The sequence below is a fragment of the Amblyomma americanum genome, chromosome 3 (genome assembly GCF_052857255.1).
Source record: "Amblyomma americanum isolate KBUSLIRL-KWMA chromosome 3, ASM5285725v1, whole genome shotgun sequence".
In the NCBI taxonomy this organism is placed as follows: Eukaryota; Metazoa; Arthropoda; class Arachnida; order Ixodida; family Ixodidae; genus Amblyomma; species Amblyomma americanum.
The window spans coordinates 143,542,278-143,562,312 of NC_135499.1; the positions used below are offsets into that span (position 1 = coordinate 143,542,278).

Consider the following 20,035-nt stretch of genomic DNA (forward strand, 5'->3'; position numbering starts at 1 on the left):
TACTGAATGTAGCGGAATTGCTGCACATCGCGTTGCTGCGAACCGGCCTACAGATTCCAGGTCTTGTGCACTGGAAGCAACGCTACGTTTCTACAGTCAAACCTGCAAAACATTCTTGCTGTCTGCCATTCGTGCTGCGAGTGCATGACAGTATTTGCTCGACCATTTTGTCGCGTAAACAAAGCAGATATGACACAATATGCCTTTATGCTGAAACAATGAGTATTCGACGGTTCGCGGACTACAGCCGCTGGAAATATGAGTTTCAGCAGCGTCCGCTTAGGAATATGGGTAATTAATCATGTGCTGTGTTATGCACTATGTGTGCTGCATGAGTAGCTGACAGTTATGAACTGATATTAAAAGCTGCAAGTCGTTTACATTCTTGCGTGCAGTGCAGCCGGCCAGTTTTGCTGCCGAGTTGCGGCACGCAGCTCAGTTAAATCACGGCACAGAATTCTGCTGCAAACTTTATGCACAATAAGCATTCTACAAAGAAAATTGAACGTTGTCGCACTTAACAACGTGCAAAGGTGTTGCGGATCACCAACAATTCAGGCCGGATACCTCACGGCGCACCGTGACACTGCGCGAGCTTTCGCGAAACGACCACAAACATGGCGCGTTTGCCGCGGCGACGCTTTCGCCGTCTGGTAGCGCGGCCTCAGTGAATACCTCCTATACAGTAGCACAGTCCAGAAGCCAATAGACGTCAATCTAGAGCGCTGTCTTCCCGGAGTGTCTCGAGCGTCAATAGTGGATGAAGTGAAAGCCACCAGCTTTCCATCTAGTGCACAGTGAGAAAATTTACGGCCAGGTCCACTGGCTAAATATAAAACCGCCAGCCGTTGGTGACAAACGTATGCGACAGATGCCGGCAGCTGTCTCCTCGTCGAACCAGATCGCGACTGCGTCTCCCCGCTGCGTTTGTTTTTAACCAGTAGCAGACGAATTTTCGCTACTTCCGGAATGTGTCACATCTTGTGAAAAAGCCATGCCACGCAGAATTTTCCGTCCCGATTGTTGTAAACCAGAACCGGCTTCCGACGCGTACGCAAGCGCCCATGCGCTGGCGCCGATATCTAGCACGTTCAGATATCGGCGCTTCGCTGAGGTTCGCTGGCGTCTTCTGCAGCGCGCATGCGCAGACCAGTTCTGGCGGACGCCAAGAGCGCCGTCGCTAGGCTCGTACGGCCAGGAAGAACCCATGAAGTTGGCACTCTACGCACTAAGAAAGCAACGCTTATCCATTGTGCCTCTGGAGCACCAGGACAAAGATTTCTGGCCGCAATACCTCAACCGCCGAACATCAAAGAAGACGGCGCGGGAGAAACGCACTATGCTGGATGGCTGTCCGAGAATTCCTTGGCTCATATCTGCGTACGCTCGCACACACAAGCAAAAATCAAGAAAAAATTGGACAGCTGTTTCTTGCAGTGAGTGGTAGCGGAGCACTCCAGTGTGGCACCCGAAAGGTCGGGACCGCGTAGCCGCACAGTGGCAAAGCTCTCAAGGAGTGCGGCTGCTGAAACCACACTCATTATCTGACACATGTAAAAACACTGTCGCACGGGCGTTTTCTGTCCTAACTGCCTGCGGTGGCGATTAAACTATCGAGCCTGTCCAACTTGCAACTCTCTAAACATTCATATTGGATCCTGGTCAACCAGCTGGCCTGCTAATCAGTGAGGTTGTAAAGCATAAGTAGCTCAATCCCTAAGTTGTTTCTTCCAAGAGCAAAGAAAAATCGTTTTGATCGCGACACGGGCACGTAAATTTTCGTAAGGACCATTTTCCAGTAGTGCAACCCTCTAGCGACTGCCAGGCGAAGTGCAGCCACGGCCGGACTCGACTGGCGGAGGTGGCGACAAACAATTCGAGTTGGGCTCCCTGCCGCTGCAAGAGGCGTGATCCTCCGGCCTGCCTGCCTCTCTAGCGATGAAGGCGCCTAGATCGGCTTATCTAGGTACATAAGAAGCGATGGTTATTGCGCGCCAGGATTCGTGCCTTCGCGCCCACATTCGCGTGAGGCAGCGTGCTCTGCAGAGGTTGCTTTGGCTGCAAGCCTCTCTAAAGGGCATGTATTTTAGTGCTCAATCATCTCTGCATCTCTTGCTTCACCTCCGTCGCAGCCCTGGGTATACGCCATCCTCGCTTTGTACAGCATATCTAGGCTATACACACAACTCCTGTCAGTCCTTGGCAAGTACATCTGGCCATGTAATCCCCCGAAGTTCCAGTCATTTTTCTGGGAAATGGCTTCATTGCTGCTTGCAAAGGTTTTTGTCTCGGGAACCTACCAGGCGCAAAAAAGTAAATGCGGAAGCTTCGAAATTCTGACTGGTCCAATCCGCGAATGTGACTGCGCATATTATCATGGCGGTTGTTGCCAGCCTAGACTGTACATGCCGTCACCTCACCAAGATGGTGGCGTCCTTGATTAAAGGTTATCCGTTATCTCATTCTAGCAGGACCACCTGATCAGTCCTCAAGAAGAAAGGCACTGTAGTCGTGTCCTGCCCGGCACAGATTCCAGCGAGCATGAGTGACCTCTGAGGTCGCATGATTTGGAAGCGCAGCAAAGCATACCTTGTTCTAACTCTCACCTGAGATTCCCCAAGAAGCTGGGATCCTGTTTCGCGAGGCCGAACCGGGCGTCGTAGCAAGGAAGCGTAAAGCACTCGCACGGGCCAGGCACGCGTCGAAACAACTGAGGTGCCCAGCGGCAAGGTGGCAAGCCTCAACAGTTCACAGCTTTTCTCTTCCACGGACCGCAGACAAGAGAACTTAGCTACACACTCCTAGACTTTTGGAAAACGACTGCTGTTTCGCTCTGGGCCGGGGAAGTAGTTCTTGCAGGGGAGGAACGAAGCAGGAACCGCCTTGCTTCTGCTGATGGTTGATTGGCTCGTGTCGAGATGACTCTCTCACATAGGCACACGTCACTGTTCAGGTGTACGACAAGTATCGCGCGAGGGTGAATCCTCCCCCAGTGTAGGCTGTGGAGAGGGCCAGGTGGTAACAACTTGAGCATGGCCTACTTTGTTATCCCTCTGAGGGGGTATTGTGTACCCACCTCAGGGAAGGGAGGAGAGGCTCCCCCATACTTGTTTCCGGTCGGCACAGCTCCTTGCTCGCGCATTCACCCAACGCTGAATGCTTGCTTTGCTTCGCACACTTCCTTGACTAAAGCGAAGCCTACTTTCCGAGAATATAGGATTAATAGAGGCAGGTTACCCTGAAAGCTAAGGCACCTCGATGCGCGCGACCCCTCCGCTCCGCCATGTTTGTGCCCACTCCCGCCTGCGTCAGTTGCACGTTCGGCGACACGTGCGACAGCCTGTTTCCGTCGACTGCAATTTTTCTTGGCCGCAACACAGTCTGGCAGCAGCCCAAGCCCGCCGTGAGCCAGGCAGCAACTCCCACAATGGCAACCGAGGAGCATACGTCTGTGGAACCAATAGCGGAAAAAGTCGGATCCGCTCCGCTGGAGACCTCAGCTGATGCTGCAGGTCCAGTGGACGAAGTTGCGGCCACCCAAGAGAAGCAGACGGAAAACCATGTCGAAGAAGACATGGACGCCATGTGCGCCCGGCCGAAGAGGAAACGAAGCGCCCGCAGGAAAAAAGAGAAGACGAGCACCTCAGCAGCAGCTAGTAGCAATTCTTCAGAAGGGGGTCCCCTAACAAACCGCGCCTTCCTCAAGAATTCGCTACTCCTTTCTAGTTCTGGGGAAAGCGAGTCTGAGAGTGAGGAGGACACTCCCAAGCCCAATCCCTGTCAGTACTGTGGGGGAAGACGTGACTGTGAGGTGCTCTCTGACAATACTTGTGAGTCAACACCTGACTCCCCTCTCGGCTCGCCTACCGTGGATGAGGAGGGAATCCGCTTCAAGTCTGCTGAATAATAGAACCCACCCACCCCCTCCCTTCTTCCGCTCGCGCTACACCAGCATGGCCTTCTCCCTTGTATTAGGCACTCAACTGCAGAGGCCTCACAAGGCGCGAAGCAAGGGCATCGGCGTGTTAGCCTTGCAAGATACATAGAGGAGCAAATTGCTACATTTGACACGTCGTTCGTAAATCCTACTATAGTTTTGTCAAGAGGGGTTCGGAGGGTGTCGCGCTAATGTTCCTTCGTGACATCGAACTCAAGGTGCTGCGTCATGATTGGGGCCTTGAAGGCCGTATCATTTCCGTTGATTTAAACAACGGCATGCGTGTGCTAAGCATTTACGCACCTTGTCGCACGGCCCCTCGAAGCACTGATAAATCAGTGCTTCGAGGGGTTAGATGGTAAGCTGGGGGACCTGCGCGTGTCATTCTCCTTGGCGATTTTAATTGTGTTCTGAACCCAGAGGATAGGCGATCCCATCGTTGCGCAACGCTGCGTCCTTATCGCGAGCAAACTAGGACACGGGCACTGCATTCTCTCGTGGACGAGTTGGATGTGACGGACTGCTGGCGCGCGCTGCAGCCAGGTCGTGCGGGACTGACCCGGGCGGGCCGGCGAGAGAAGAATCGACAGGGTGTATGTCTCGCCGAGTCTCTCGAGCAGCCTTCAGTCCGCATGGGTTTTTCCAACCGCCTTAAGCGACCACAGGTTGCTTATCCCCCATCTGTGTGCCCCAGACATTGCACCGCGCGTCAAGGGGTGCTGGAGACTGATGGTCTCTTCTATTTGGCTGCACCGGCTGCACTAGTTCAGTGGGTGCAGCACCGCCGTCCTCGTTTTTCTGGTGCAGCGCACGCCCTCTGCACTTTTCTTCTCGTTTTGTCAAGGTGCTGGCGAAGTGCTGCACGAGGTCTCGGCCGGCCTGCACTCACTCGAGAGCCAGTGCAGAGAAAAGTGCAGCATGGCGTACTTGCCGCTCAGGCAAGAGCAGACGATGATGCATGTTCTCGTCCACGGCGTCCAAAAAGAAGTTTGGCCCCGACGGCTCAGCACTGAAGGACGCAGACACAAATGGATATATATATATATATATATATATATATATATATATATATATATATATATATATATATATATATATATGTATATATATATATATATATATATATATATATACGAGGCATCAGGAATGTGGTGCTGCATGTTCTCGATGAAAGCGTGGTTAGCGGACAGTTTGCGCTTTATTCGTACGCATGGCCATGGGTAGCGGTTGGCCACGGTCAACGCATAGGTCCCTGTCAAATTGCGGCATTGATTTAGGTCCATTTAGCATTTATAAGATATCATGCTGTGCTGTGTGCACATTCCAAATGTTAGGTTTTGTCTTCGCAGACGGGCAGCGCTTGACACTCCAGTTCGTGGCCCAAGATACACGGGCTGAAAATATTCCTCCTGTGACACAACCACCGGCACCGGTCTGCGCCAGTGACGGCTTCGATGGAATGGGGCCAGGCGCCTTTCCAGCGGCATCCGCGTCCGCTGATGAAGCAGCAGAAATATGGAGCACTTGAAAAACCAAGTTCTCCATCTCCAAGTACACGGAGATGAACGACTCTGTGCGAAAGACCAGATAACTCCGGTACGTTGTCTTTTGCGTTTCATTTTATGTTGCCACCAATATTTTGAGCAACAATGAAGTGTACTGTCGTTTCTCGAATTTATACTTCCAGCAATGTTAGTGGAATGTTTTTCATTCATACTTCGCAGGATTTGTTTAAGCTTAGTACATCAATTCTCATCTCAAGAGTGTGTGAACTTTGGGGCAGCCACTGTGCAAATATTGTGATTTCAAAGTACCAGAAAGCATCACACTTAATTAAGTACTAAAAGAACCTTTTGAAGTGGTACCGCGAAATTTCAGTCACATGTAGCAGAGTGTTTTATATTTAACTATGCTAGGCTTTTATTTTAGCACAAGAAAGCTTCTGTGGGTGAAAATTACCGAGCTTATCAACAAAGAGTTTATGTGCAATATGACTACCACACAGATTTAAAATAAGTGGAACTCATTTGACCAAGCGTATAAGAGGATCAAGAAGGACAACAGTTCACCTGGTCACCACCGCATGACCTGCGAATATGACGAGTAAGTGTGCTTATTTACTAGGTTATTCTATGATGTTGATCATTTGTGCATCACGCATTACACAGAGAATTGGCGGAGATGCTTGCAAAGGAGCACAGTCTTAACCCACAATTGCTCTTTGAGCCTGGAAAGGCCATCCTCCCTAGCGGATGCTCAGGGTAAGCGAAAGACAGTTTTTGTGGAAAAACCTGAAAATGATGTGGCATCTGTGTGTATATTTTATACAGGACAAGCACCACAGAAGTATCCACCGAGATTTTGCCTGTGCCAGTCGAGGACAGACTGCGGTTGAGGACAGCCCGGCCTCTAAAAGGAAACGTCACAGCAAGTCACAGCTTACTCCCCTTTTGGAGGTGCTGGAAAAAATGGGGCAAGCAGGAGAGAATCAAGCCGAAGCGAGAGCTGAGGAAAGAAATGAAAAAAAAGTGGGAAAAAGAGAGGGCAAAGCGGCATGCAGACCGCATGGAGAGATTTGATCGCCTGCTAGACTGATTGCATAGCAACAAGGGTCACAACAGGGAGAATAAAGTTGTCTTTCGCTACCACTGCATGTTCAATTTATTTCAAATGTAAACATTCCTCATATATGAGATAAATAGTTTTACAAAGCCCTTTTCCACATTCACAGAGATGCGACATGTTCCTAGCACTGCTCCTTTGCAATGAACTCTCCCAGGGACTGTAGCTTGGGAGACTGCAGTCAAAATCTCCTTTAGTGTCGTCATTACCCACATCTTCCTCTTGTGGTAAAGATGTCAGCTCCTGGAAGAAGTCCCTCTCGTGGTTGCACAGGTTGTGGAGTACAAACGCTGCCATGACTATATAGCAGGACTGCACAACAGTTTTGGCATCCACAAGATACAACCTCCTGAAACGCTGTTTAAGCATGCTGAAGGTGTTCTCGATGGACACCCTCTGCTGTCTGTGTCGCTTATTAAACTGTTTTTTCCAAGATGGAAAGAAGGCTTCATTGTCCCTGAATGGAGTCATGAGCCAAGGCATCAGAGGATACTCACTATCAACCAGAATGTAGTTTTCACCACATTCCAAACCCGCCGCGGTGGCTCAGTGGTTAGGGCGCTCGACTACTGATCCGGAGTTTCCGGGTTCGAACCCGACCGCGGCGGCTGCGTTTTTATGGAGGAAAAACGCTAAGGCGCCCGTGTGCAGTGCGATGTCAGTGCACGTTGAAGATCCCCAGGTGGTCGAAATTATTCCGGAGCCCTCCCCTACGGCATCTCTTTCTTCCTTTCTTCTTTCACTCCCTCCTTTATCCCTTCCCTTACGGCGCGGTTCAGGTGTCCAACGATATATGAGAGACTTTGCGCCATTTCCTTTCCCCGGAAGCCAATTATTATTATTACCACGTTCCAATGCTGCACATGTGAAGAAAGGGCTCTCCTTCAAAACGCTGGCATCGTGGACAGATCTAGGGAACCCAATGAAAACATTCAGAAACCGATTCCTATCATCGCAGATCTCTTGTAAAATGATAGATGGCCACTTCTTCTGATTGAAATATAACTGCGTCGATTCGCTCGGAGTCAGGATCTGGATGTGCGAACCGCCGATGCAGCCGATGGCATTCTCTTGGCGAGGAAACCTGCCTTGATGCGATTCATTTCTGCTCTGCTGGGCCAGCATATAACATCACCGCTTAGTGTGTGCAAAAAGTGGATGAACCGCGCCACGCATTCGTGCACTGAAGACTCTGCCACGTCAAACTTGGGTACAAGCTTTCCCCTGGTCTGGTGCTCGGCTTATTTAGGGTGAAATGCTTGGAAAACGGGTCTTTGACCCCACCTTGAGAAAAAGAAAAGTACCTTGTGTCATGGCGCTCTTTGGCCTTAGATGCCCTTGCGCCATAAAAATCCATAATCAATCAAACTTGTCTCCTATGGCGTACATCGGCATCTGGGAGCCGTTATCGATATACACAAGAGCAATTAGGCATGTATTTTCCGCCGATATTTTCTGACGCCCTTGAAACGCGTTTGGGTGGAAGGTCGAAGCTCTGAATTGACCACTTAGCCAGTCAAATTTTTCTCTAGAGAGCCTGAACAATCTTTTGAACTCATGCGCATGGTACCTGGATATCACGTTTTTGTACCCCGGCACACGATTTGCATCTCCTCGTACCAGCGCACAGGCTACTAGAGCACACGCATCGTCGAAATCGTCATCGGAGTCAACGTGAATGTCAATGTAGTCGCGGTCGTCGTCGCTTTCCGAGTCCAATAGCTCCATGGCAATTTCAAACAGGGCCATTTCATGCACCAAACGGTGTCAGCGATACACAACATGCACGTAAAACACGTAAAGAAAGCTATGCGTCTGCTAGGCCTGCATTTCCGTCTTCGTTTTGCAGTCGCGCACTAGTGCGGCTCCAGCCGCTATTGCTGAACCGGCGCTGCACACGCTCGGCACCGCTGCGCCGCTTTTCAGAACAAGTGCAGCCAGTGCAAGCCAAATCGAAGAGACCTTGAATGTCAGGCTCCTGAATGACGACAGCGTAGCCCAAGATGTCGCACGTGTGATAAAACAGCACGTCACCCCATCCATGACATTGCAATCTTGGGGTGAGATAACGCAACGCGTCAAGGAAACTCTTAAAGAATGGGGGAAAAAGCTAGTGCGGGAAGAGGGAGAGGAGATCAGAATAGTGTCCGATAGCATTATCCGCCCCCCTCTCGCAAGGACCAAGAATCGCTCCAACCCTGACGGCTCTGCGCAGGGAATGCGCCTTTTTCATATTCCTGTGCTGCCACCTCGCGTACAACGCTGGAAGCTCACTGGAAGGGTACTGCGCGCCCAACCCGGCCGGACTGAGTGCCGCTGCGGAGCACGTTTTGTTGGAATCTGTCAACGATGGCGTGTCCTGGGCAGCACCTGGTACCTGGAGGATTTCTAGGATTGACTGATGGCTGGGTGCGAAGTCCGAAGCAGGCTGCTGTGCCCACCGAAGAGCAAATTCTTCAGTATCTCCGATCATCCGGCATGCGATGCGATCGCCAGCTGAGCAAGGGCCGCCGCTTCAGAGATGAAGGCTACATTCGGAACATAATGTTCAATGAAATATCCCCGATCAGTGAGGTTGGCGTTTTCCGCTGTATATGCCTGCCATCCATGAAACATGAATACTACATCGTGCACGCCGTACCACAGAAAGCCACTGGGGACAACAGTTTTCACAAGCAGTCGTTGTGCTCAAGCGCTGCCGAATAGCTACACGAACTACAAAAGCACAAGCGCACTCGCAACATGGCAACTCTGCTAGAATTTCACTTTATTTTCCCACAGCACACCACTGCATAGGTTAAACAAGCATGCGCGTCCATAAAGACGAGCGCGAGGGGCGCACATTGAGTCATTCCGGCGATACCACGCAGCGCTCATCATGCATATGATGCGAACACACGCATAACGCACCTTCTTCTTCTTCTTCTTCTTCTGCCTCTTAATACATGGCACATACCCACACCGGGGGATTGGCCAGGGTGTAGTGGCATAAACAAGGAAATTTCAATAGGAGAGACATATACTGCGCCATTTCCTTTCCCCAAAAAACCAATTATTATTATTATTAAAATTCTGGCACCATGCGTGAATGCTCTCGTAGCTTCTTTTTCGTTGTCCGCTCCATCGCGCGTTGAAAGCGGCTCACAGCACTTGCCCATTCGGCCTTCTTGCTTGAGAAAGCAAAAAGCGTCGGAACGAAGTCTAAATGCCGCGGTGACATTCGAGGCCTTCCTGACCACGAATAAAACTTTTCGTGATAGACTGGTTTGGTTTATGGGGGGTTTAACGTCCCAAAGCGACCTAGGCTATGAGAGACGCCGTAGTGAAAGGCTCCGGAAATTTTGACCACCTGGGGTTCTTTAACGTGCACTGACATCGCACAGCACAAGGGCCTCTAGAATTTCGCCTCCATCGAAATTCGACCGCCGCGGCCAGGATCGAACCCGCATCTTTCGGGCCGGCAGCCGAGCGCCGTAACCACTCAGCCACCGCGGCGGCTCCGTGATAGACTGCACATGCATTTAAACGCAGTACCTCGTCCGTACCTGTCACAAAGTGATTCTCGCATAGTCTTGACGTGTTTGACTGTGCCCAAGGGCGGCCACGATCGTCGAGCAGGCGAACTGCTTTTATCCACGCTTCGCGTCGAACGCGGTCCCGGGAAGCGTTCGGAAAGCGAAAAAATCGGAGTTTGCTTCCATTTACATATTGGGCATTGCAGCCGTATGTAACACATGTCGTATGCATCGCCAAATGCGTCGCGCTGAACGCCCGACGGCTGCAGCAACGCACACCGCGTACGAAGCCGGTTTGTTTACACTTCCACGGCCGGTCTCGAGTAGAGCGCGCGACCCTTCCCATATGTTTCGCGACACCACCGCCAGGGGATGGGCGCATGCGCAGTCGCGTCGTGAAAAAGGCGGAAACATCCCCAGGTGTTCAAAGATATATGAGACAGATACTGCGCCATTTCCTTTCCCCAAAAAACCAATCATTATTTATTATTATCCCCAGCTGCTCAAGCGCCGCTGGAACCGGCTACGCGCAACTGCGCGCGCAGATGATCGAGCGATGGCAGTGCGAGGCGTGGTGTGCCAGGCATTTGTTGCGCCGCCGTCTCGCTACGAAGAGCAACACGCTCACCGCGATAGAGGACCCTGTCACAGGCGCATTAACAACCAGCGCAGACGGGGTGCTTAATTCCGCGTGGAATTTTTACGAGGATTTATACACAGCCGCGCCTTGTGCTTCGGATGAGTTCCCTCTCGAAAGTCCGCGCGACGAGCCCGAAGTAGACGCGACTTGGATATCCGAGGACGAGCTTTACGCGGCGCTGCAATTAATGAAGCTTAACCGCAGCCCGGGTGCTGACGGACTTCCGCCAGCCTTCTATAAGAAATTGTGACCTCTACTGAAGCGCCCTTTTACGAACCTCCTCAACAAGCTGTTGGAGCAAGGCGCGCTGGCCGAGATGCTGTGCACGGATAGCAGCAAGTCTGCCGACTTGAGAGCATGGCGGCCTATAACGCTGTTAAGCAGTGATTATAAGCTGCTAGCCAATATCTTTTCTTTGCGGCTAACACCAGGTCTCTGTATACCATCGTCGGGCCGCAGCAAGCTTGCTGTGTCCCAGGGTGTTCGGTAGAGCTGCACGGACTGGCGTTAAAAGACTTGTTTACGTGGTTGAGGCCTCGTGATCTTGGATGCCTATTGCTCTCCTTCTATCAGGAGAAAGCGTTCGATCCCCTCAACCGTAGCTACTTAATAAAGCAGCTAGAACACGCACGCATAGGCAAAGGCTTCATAAACATGGCTCGGATTCTCTGTGCAGCGCCACGCACGGCAGTGATCGTCCAGGGACGCATCTCTGGGTGGTTTCCGGTTGCGCGAGTTGTTAGACAAGGCTGCCCGCTCTCGCCGCTTCTGTATGTCACAGCCATCGAACCTCTGCTGCAGCGCCTGGCAGCCGACACGCGCGTTAAACGTATTGTCCTGCATGCCGGTGGGCCCACCTGCTGTATGTACCGTATGTTCGGATACGCCGACGATATCACCATCGTCGTGCCGGACGCAGAATCAGCAGCGCGCGCTCTAGAGATAACCGAGCAATATTGCGCGGCAAGCGGGGCGCGGCTTAACAAGCGCAAAAGCGCCGTCATGCCGCTACGCGATGATCGACCGCCAAACATGGCTGAGGTACCTGCGGTGCGCGAGACGCGGATGTTGGGCTTTTTATTTAACGGGGAGGGGCCTTCGGCGCGTAACTGGGAGCAGCTGGTAGAAAAACTAGAGACGAAAACGGCGGATCTTGGTCCACTGCGGTGCCCGATCATAGCGCAAGCTACAATCATTCGGACCCTGCTGATCGCCAAAATAAGCTTCAGTGCCGGCATCCTGGAGATTCCCACAGGAGTGAAAAGGAGAGAAGAGAAGTTAATTTACACATTTCGTTGGCAAGAAGCACCCGGCAAGATTAGGCGCGCGGTCGTCAAGCAACCCAGACTGAAGGGAGGACTTGGGACTCCTGACCTAGAGATGCCCTATAGCCAGAGCGCTGCATGTGCAGTGGACGTTCAGCGCGGTCGAGTGTGACATGCCGCTAAGAAGACACTGTCATCCTTCTTTCTATCAATGCGGCTAAGTGAATTCAAGCAGCTGCAGCAAACCGCAACCCGCGCGGGGACACCGCTCGCATTTCACAGCGCTGCGGCTGCCGACATGAACCTGTTAAGAGCAGCATTCACTGAGCCCCCACGCGAGATTGCCCTCAACACGATGTTGAGCCTCCTCAACCCTGCGCCTCCAATCCATCTTCATCAGGAGCTGATGACGGCCGAGAGACCAACGTGAAAGTACCTGACAGCGCATTTCCTGGACGCGCGCTATGCTTCAATCATGTGGCGCTTCGCGCTGGGAATCCTGGCAATTAAACGCCACACCTTCGTTTCGCGAACTTCCGGACTCGTGGACGCGTGCCCCTACTGTAGAACAGCGGAAACATCGACGCAAATTTTCCAGGACTGCGTGATACCAGCAGCGCTTCTCGAGCGTCTCCGCGTTCTGTTCGGCCTCCTGGGAATCCCATTTCACACCATCCGATACTTTAACCAGGTGTCCTGCGAGGCACGAAACCAGTTCGCGCTGGCGCTCGCGGAGATCAGCTACCAAGTTTGGGTGGCCCGATGCCACACGGCCTACAGCGGACGCATCCTCAACCTGATGGAAGTCAAGAATAAGATGAGGAAGGAGCTTTGGTTTCACCACCAGCGAGAAAGAAAGCATCTGGGACGGAAAATGTTCTGCAAAGGATCAGGATGGCCGATGGTTATCTTCAAAGAATGCGGCGCAAGAATAAGCATAAGGTATTAGGAGACCTGCTCACATCGGGCTTCGATCCACCGCTGTGGAATAAGCGCCGCCCAAGTGTACCGTCTCCCCCTTGCGATGGCGGCGCCCTCGATTGCTAGAGCCCTTTGGCAGGGAAACCGCCTGCAACCCCAACACAAAACTGCCCTGACCCATGTTGTGTGGGGGGCCTTGCCTGAGGTTGCGCTTGAGTGATGATCGTTGGCTGAGATCTGTATTCTCAATGGGGGACGGCAACTATAGCGCTGTCTCCCCTCCCATCTGAAAAGGCAAGGTATCGAGGTGCTGCGTGCACGAATCTCTCCCGAAATGGCTGGAAAAATGTTTACATTTTCCACACATTCGAAAAAGAGGCTCCTGTGGGCTGTAAGGGTGAAACATGACAAGTGGCAGGCGACCAACATTTCACGCCTATGCAGAGTTTCATTTCCTTGACACTTGAAATTGTTACTTGTACTGCTTTAAAATAATACTCAACGTGTGGGCTGAAAACGCCGTTAGAATTTTTGTAGGCATTTTTATTTCACGCATGATACTGAGTAAGATCGTTTATGCCAACATATACTGCGGAATCGTGCATTCCGGGATGTAAACTTCATGACGCGGAGTTGCGGTCATGAATGGCATGCTCGACTGGTAGCCCAATGTAGCTCTCGCTACAAAACAAATATACTTTATGTAAGCATACATAACCGCGCGCACGGAGCGTCCTGTGTGAAACTAATCGCAGGCGCGTCACGCTGGTCCTCTTCGATTACCCGTTTCTGGCTGCCTGCGGCCTGCCAGAGCGCGCAGCCAGCGGCCTGTCACTCGATTTTTTTCGCGCTGCTCCGGGCGCTTTCGGTGGCTTCCCAGAACGTGTTCGTTTTTCTCTGGCTGGGCGGTTTCGGGACGCCAGCGAGCAGCCAAACTCGCCAGGATGATTTTGTGCTTGTAGCTCTCGGGCAACTTGGAGAGGAAGGGAAGTAGCGGAAAGAGCGCGCGGCCATTTTTATATGAACTTGAACGACCGCGGTTTTTCATACGATCTTTTGTCAGATGCCGGCACTTGTTTTAACTAGGCAACGGTGCATATCGTATGTGTCCCCTGCAATGGCGCCTTTTGCGGTTGCTCTTGCATGATGTTTATCTATCGCAGTCCGATCGTCTCACCACCTCGCAAGCACAAATGCTCGCTTCATATTACGACCGCATAGTTCTCACTCACAAAACATTTCGGCCGCTAATTTCGTGCGTCCGGCTGATATTGTGATGGCGTTCGAGGCTTCTCATGAGAGCGGCCGCAGATTCCAGCTCCGAGTACGCGCTCAGATGAGCGCATATATGCATGTGCTGAACGTGTTGGTGAAGTGCTAGCTGAGCGCGATACAAGAGCGTATGGTTGGGATTGTCCTCATTGCGTTCTGCAGAGTGGAAAGGCGGATATGTTTTGAGAAACGATTGATTGATTGATCGATCGATTGATTGATTGATTGATTGATTGATTGATTGATTGATTGATTGATTGATTGAAACATGGCCTTTTGCTAAAAGGCCCCCCGAGCACACTGCTCGATGCATCTCTGCTGGCATATATGTGGCCAAACAGTTCACTTACGGCAGCCGATCGAGGCGACCGCTGATTCTGTCATTGCAAACTGTCGTACAGCTTGATGCTCGGGCCTTCTGCCAAAAAAGGTTAAAAAACTTCGAAGAACCGTACGCATGCATCTCTTCACGTTTGGCTCATCAAAGGGATAAAAAAAATTTCCAAGCGCAGGTCATCATGCATGCACACGCGGAGTGTGAGGCGCTGGCACGCAAGGTCGACTAGTAGCGCCTTTCATCCGAGTGCCAGTCCTCTGCACTAAGGCGGTGGCATTAGAGGTACGATACGCATCTAAATTTGTACAGTACAACCGCGTGTTCTAGATGAACGTTCTGTCAGCTGAGTGCTTTTGCCGAGATTATGCGTGCATTCCTTGTCGGCAGCAAAAGACGGCGGCCGACTTACTACAGTTTTAACGGAACTTATCCCGATTCTTTTCTGACTACAGCCCTAAAAATACCCGCCGATAGGGTACGTAAGCATGCATACATTTTTGGTACATAGACAGCGTCGATTTATGCTCTTTTCTAACCATATCTCTGTACGCCACGAGCGGCAACTGGGTGGCCAGGAGGTGTGGACGAGGCAGCATTTCGGTCGCGGCGGATTCCGCTCGCTCTCGGTGCCGAATGCCCAAGTGTGAACGAGCCGCACCGGTGGCGTAGAAGCATCTTCAACAGGGATGGAAGCGGCGCTCGTCTTAAGTCCGTGTTGCTTTTCAGCAGCAGCTCTTTCGTGACTGTCAACACGGGCGCCTTGCTGAAGCGGAATCTGAACGCAAATATTTCCCCTGAGTACACTTCCACAGCATTCACCGTGTCACCAAGCGACCTAGCTGTTGGAGGATACAGATACGCTTCATCGAACTCACTTTCACAAGCGCGGTTAGAACATTGCGTGTATTAAGCTTCCTTTCTGAGGTAAGGAAGTTTTCAGTGTTTGAGGGGTTCGGCACGCTGGCCGGTGTTGGTACCAAATCTTCATCACCTGTATTTACGACTTGTATATAGTTGTACAAAGTCTGTGGTCCCCACTCTAAATAGACTTGAGATTCCTCTTCATCAAAGCCAACGCAGTAAGGCGCCTGCTACCACCGTGCACCTCTCGTAGATAGTCCAGAAGCGATCACATGATGTGCGCATCTGTGTCGACCTTACAAGCCTTAACAAAGTTGTCAGACGACAACTACATGTTTTGTCAGCCGTGGTCGAAGTGCTAGGAAGCCTAGGGGATGCAACAGTGCTCTCGCAACGAACGCCAACTCTGGTTTTTACCAGATTTAACTTCCATCAGTGAGCCAGAGATATTTCAGCGCAAGTTTCGCTCATTTTTGGTCATGCTCCTAACAAGGAGACACATAACTGCTGAAGCAGCAGCCGTGGGGAAAGAAGAGCAGTGGCCTATATGCTTCCCATTCCCTAACAAGTAAGAGAAGTACTTTCGCGTTTAAAAGTTGTCGCTAGCTGTAATATGGGCAGCAGAAAAGTTTGAAGAATACGTGCGAGGACTGACCATCTTTTTAGACGGATCACTAACCTCCGGTTCCACTATTGTGCCCAAGTTCACTACACACTGTTATGAACGGGATGCACTCCAGCTCAAGCAGATTGAGGCGCAGACTCCATCGACCGGGATGACCACGGTGGCGGTTACAGCAGCGGCAATTTCGACGGAGGCAGGTGGCCGACGACCGCGCAAAAAAAGAATGCCTAGCTGAGAAGGAGCCTGTGGAATTTTTCGACACTTGGCTCGGCGGGAATGACATTCCCTTTGACTGGTTCCCGGAGAAGGGCGCCTGGGGCAGCAACCGAAGACGAACAGATGACGGGGGAATAAAAGTATGGCACGTCAAGTAATTAAGCGTGTCCGACAGGAGCCCGCCCGACCAGAGAGAGCTAGCCGCAGTTGAGGCCTGCGGTGATGCAAGGACCACAGGTGTTTTCGATGGACACGTGCGTCTTGCAATACTGTTCCACCTCCATAGTATAGATATAGTGCCTAGAATATCCTACTAGTGTGTCGAGCGGAGCGCTCTCCCAATCGGAGAGGGTGGCAGCGCGCGCGATGCCGGCCAACTTTGGCCGCGAGGGGCACTGCTCGTCGTAAAGGTACCGTCGCTACCGGACATGCCGCAGTCGCTGCAGTTGCGTTGGTCGTGCGCGGTGTGGAATAACATTTTGGTCGCATCTGCGCTTTTTTCTGTTGTTTTGTCCGTGCTGTTCCATGTGATGGAGAACCACAGCGACTAATGATGGTAAAATCGAAGCATCAAGGCCGGGAAAAAACATGTTTCGTGCCGCTCCGTCGGAGTGGCTACCGGTCGAATCCGAGCAAGGCTTCCATGTTCTGTGTGTCCTCGGACCCAACACGGCTTGCGGAGTGGGAGCGGCTGATCAAAAGACAGGACCGCAACTTGACTCCAGCGTGTGCTTTCTGCGAGAAACATTTTGGAGACTGCGACATCTAGAGACGGTGAATGGTGTCGTCAACGAGCTCGCCAGGTAGACGACGTCTCGCGCCCGATGGCATGCCAGCAGTATTCGACAGCTATCAGAAATACCTTCTGCCTAAGAAGACATCGAAAAGAAAAGTGAGGAACCTGTGTGACCAACCTGTCACTAAACGGCAAATGCGCAGTGCCGGTGGAGGACCGCCAATCACGCTCGACGATGTTTCCGACGGGCCGGCAGCAACAGAGCAGCCCAGTGATGCCCGCAGCGGCAGATGGATTGTATTGCTATTGAAGATCAGCATCCGTTGGACTCAATTTGTATTCCTGCAACCTGGACCAAAATATCTGAAGCACCTGCTGGCTCTGTAGCCTACGCACTTTATGGAGCGGAAAAAAACAACTTTGCCGCTTTGTATATAGAAAGAATGGTAACATTTGGAAGCTTGATGCCAGAACGCAGCCTTGTGGTCGCTACAGTGTATTTTCTCGGAAAAGAACAAAGCAAGCGCGTGCTTACAACAAGCTCTGTTTTTTATCTGTTTTACTGTATTCCAGATTTGTAAGTAAGAATCAATGGTACAATTACCATTTTCTTTTGTTCCATTACAAAAGGGAAGCTCAAGCTCATACACACCTGCATAAGTTGCATGAAGCAAGCTGTGATTTGCAAATAAAACACATCAGTAGTGAGACCTATTCCAACTGCTTGTGTTGATCGTCGCATGCGATTTTTGAAAACGGACCTCGTGGTGGGAAAGAGCGAGAGTGCCCTGCTTTTCTTTTACCTATATGCGACGCCATTCCGGGTTTGATGTTCTGCTCGCCATTGAGAATTAATGGGGGCCACGACTCGGTCTTTCCACCTGGACAGAGGTAGCCGAGCGCTCACTCCGCATGAAGGTGTATACGATATCCTTCGCCCGCGATCGCGATGTGTGGATCGCAACTACTTGTGTTCCCCCCATTTGCCTATAGGCCCGCACGTCATTCCAGTCAACGAATCATCATTGTTTTTAGCAGAAGAATTAGATCGCCATTTAAAATTTTGTTCCCATATTTCTAGCATTAAATGGAAGATAGCATATGGCTTAAGAATTCTCATCAGAACTCGCCCTTACTTTAATCAGTCTGTACTTTTAACCTTGTATAACTCATTCATACATTCCCATTTCTCTTATTGTATAACATGCTGGGGTGACACCTACAGTAGTCATTTGACATCGTTACAAGTAGTTCAGAATCAAGCAGTCCGAATACTAACACACATCCCCTTCGATTTTAATGCTCAATCTTTACTCACTTCACTGCGAATTCTCTCCGTACCTCAACCTGTCCAACTTAACCTTGGTATCTTCATATACAAAGTAATTAATGAACATATTTCATTTCAATCCATCCCAAGGCCAGAGCTCACCAACACCAGCACCACGAGATTTGCGATTAACTGGAACCTAATTCTGCCTCAAGTACGCACCAATTATGGGAAGCAAAAAGTTTATTTTTCATCATTCTCCTTATGGAATACCTACCGGTGGAATTAAAAAAACACTAAACCTGTATGTAAATTTAAAAATGAACTAAAAGCCCCGCCGCGGTGGCTCAGTGGTTAGGGCGCTCGACTACTGATCCGGAGTTCTCAGGTTCGAACCCGACCGCGGCGGCTGCGTTTTTATGGAGGAAAAACGCTAAGGTGCTCGTGTGCTGTGCGATGTCAGTGCACGTTAAAGATCCCCAGGAGGTCGAAATTATTCCGGAGCCCTCCACTACGGCACCTCTTCCTTTCATCTTTCACTCCCTCCTTTATCCCTTCCCTTACGGCGCGGTTCAGGTGTCCAACGAATATATGAGACAGATATTGCGCCATTTCCTTTCCCCCAAAAAACAATTATTATTATTAACTAAAAGCGTTAATAGTTCACAATAGCTGTTAGACAAGCTACCGCATTTTAGAATTATAAGGTGTTACATCAGATGTACACCACAAGCTTTTAATATGTGCACTATTTTTCCTATCGCCAATTTGCTGTTCAGTTTTTCGCTTTTTTAGTAATATTGTAATTTGTAAGTAGTACTGAATAACTGTATAACTATAAACATTGTATAACTTCTATTTTCATTATTCTGCTTGGTTGTTCTATATGCCTACTCACCCCTGTATATAATATGTGTGTCGCCGCGGAAATATGTAACGACAAGATTGTTTCATCAGCTTCTTATTACTACTGCTATGTTTGCATTTATTTTAGCATTTTGATAAACAATATAGGAGGTCCCAGTACTGTCGCTGACTACGGGACCTACTTCTGTATACATTTATCCAGGCTGTATTTCCTTCTTGTATAAACATGACTCTGATTCTGACTGGCCCCTAGTCGAATAAAATATTGATCGGAAGTTTCCATGTAACAATAATGAGTCCGGACCATACTCGATCGTTCAATCACAACAATGTAATGCGGCCAAAGCATCACCTTTCGTTGCTTATTTCAAGTTGGGTACCTCGCTGAACATTAGGCAGTCAATATGACTTCTGCTTAAGTCCTTCCGCGGCTCACAACAAAGAATAAACGAATAAAACCGAGCAGACTGGACCTTGTGGTACGTGTCAAACGCTTCGGCGAGCGCTGTTTCAGTCCAGGACTTTCTCCTGGTAATGCCAGGCCGGTAAGATTATCTGCAGCCATTAGTGTTTTTATGCCAAAAGTGCTCTCAGAGCGTTCAGAGACAGGCTTTCGTAGTGAAAAGGGCACCGTCAAGCACATCAAGACTGTGCGGGAATCACTTTGTGACAGGTACGGACGAGGTACTGCGGTTAAATGCGTGTGCAGTCTATCACAAAAGGTTTTATTCGTGGCCAGGAAGGCCTCGAATGTCACCGCGGCATTTAGACTTCGTTCCGACGCTTTTTGCTTTCTCAAGCAAGAAGGCCGAATGGGCAAGTGCTGTGAGCAGCTTTCAACGCGCGATGGAGCGGGCAACGAAAAAGTAGCTACGAGAGCATTCACGCATGGTGCTAAAATTTTGTCATAATCTCCTACGGAAATTTCCTTGTTTATGCTACTACACCCTG

At 50.5% G+C, this 20,035-nt stretch overlaps 1 protein-coding gene and 1 pseudogene across 1 annotated transcript in view; both read left to right on the forward strand.

Annotated features, from left to right (window-relative positions):
• Nucleotides 1-3,283: 3,283 nt before the first annotated feature.
• On the forward strand, nt 3,284-6,532 carry LOC144124170 (uncharacterized; annotated as a pseudogene).
• Nucleotides 6,533-11,716: 5,184 nt separating this feature from the next.
• Nucleotides 11,717-20,035, forward strand: part of LOC144124171 (uncharacterized) — a 33,410-nt gene continuing 25,091 nt past the window's right edge. The window contains exon 1 of the mRNA XM_077656825.1: nt 11,717-11,764. Within this exon, the coding sequence (XP_077512951.1) occupies nt 11,717-11,764 (48 nt within the window). The remainder of the gene's footprint in view (nt 11,765-20,035) is intronic.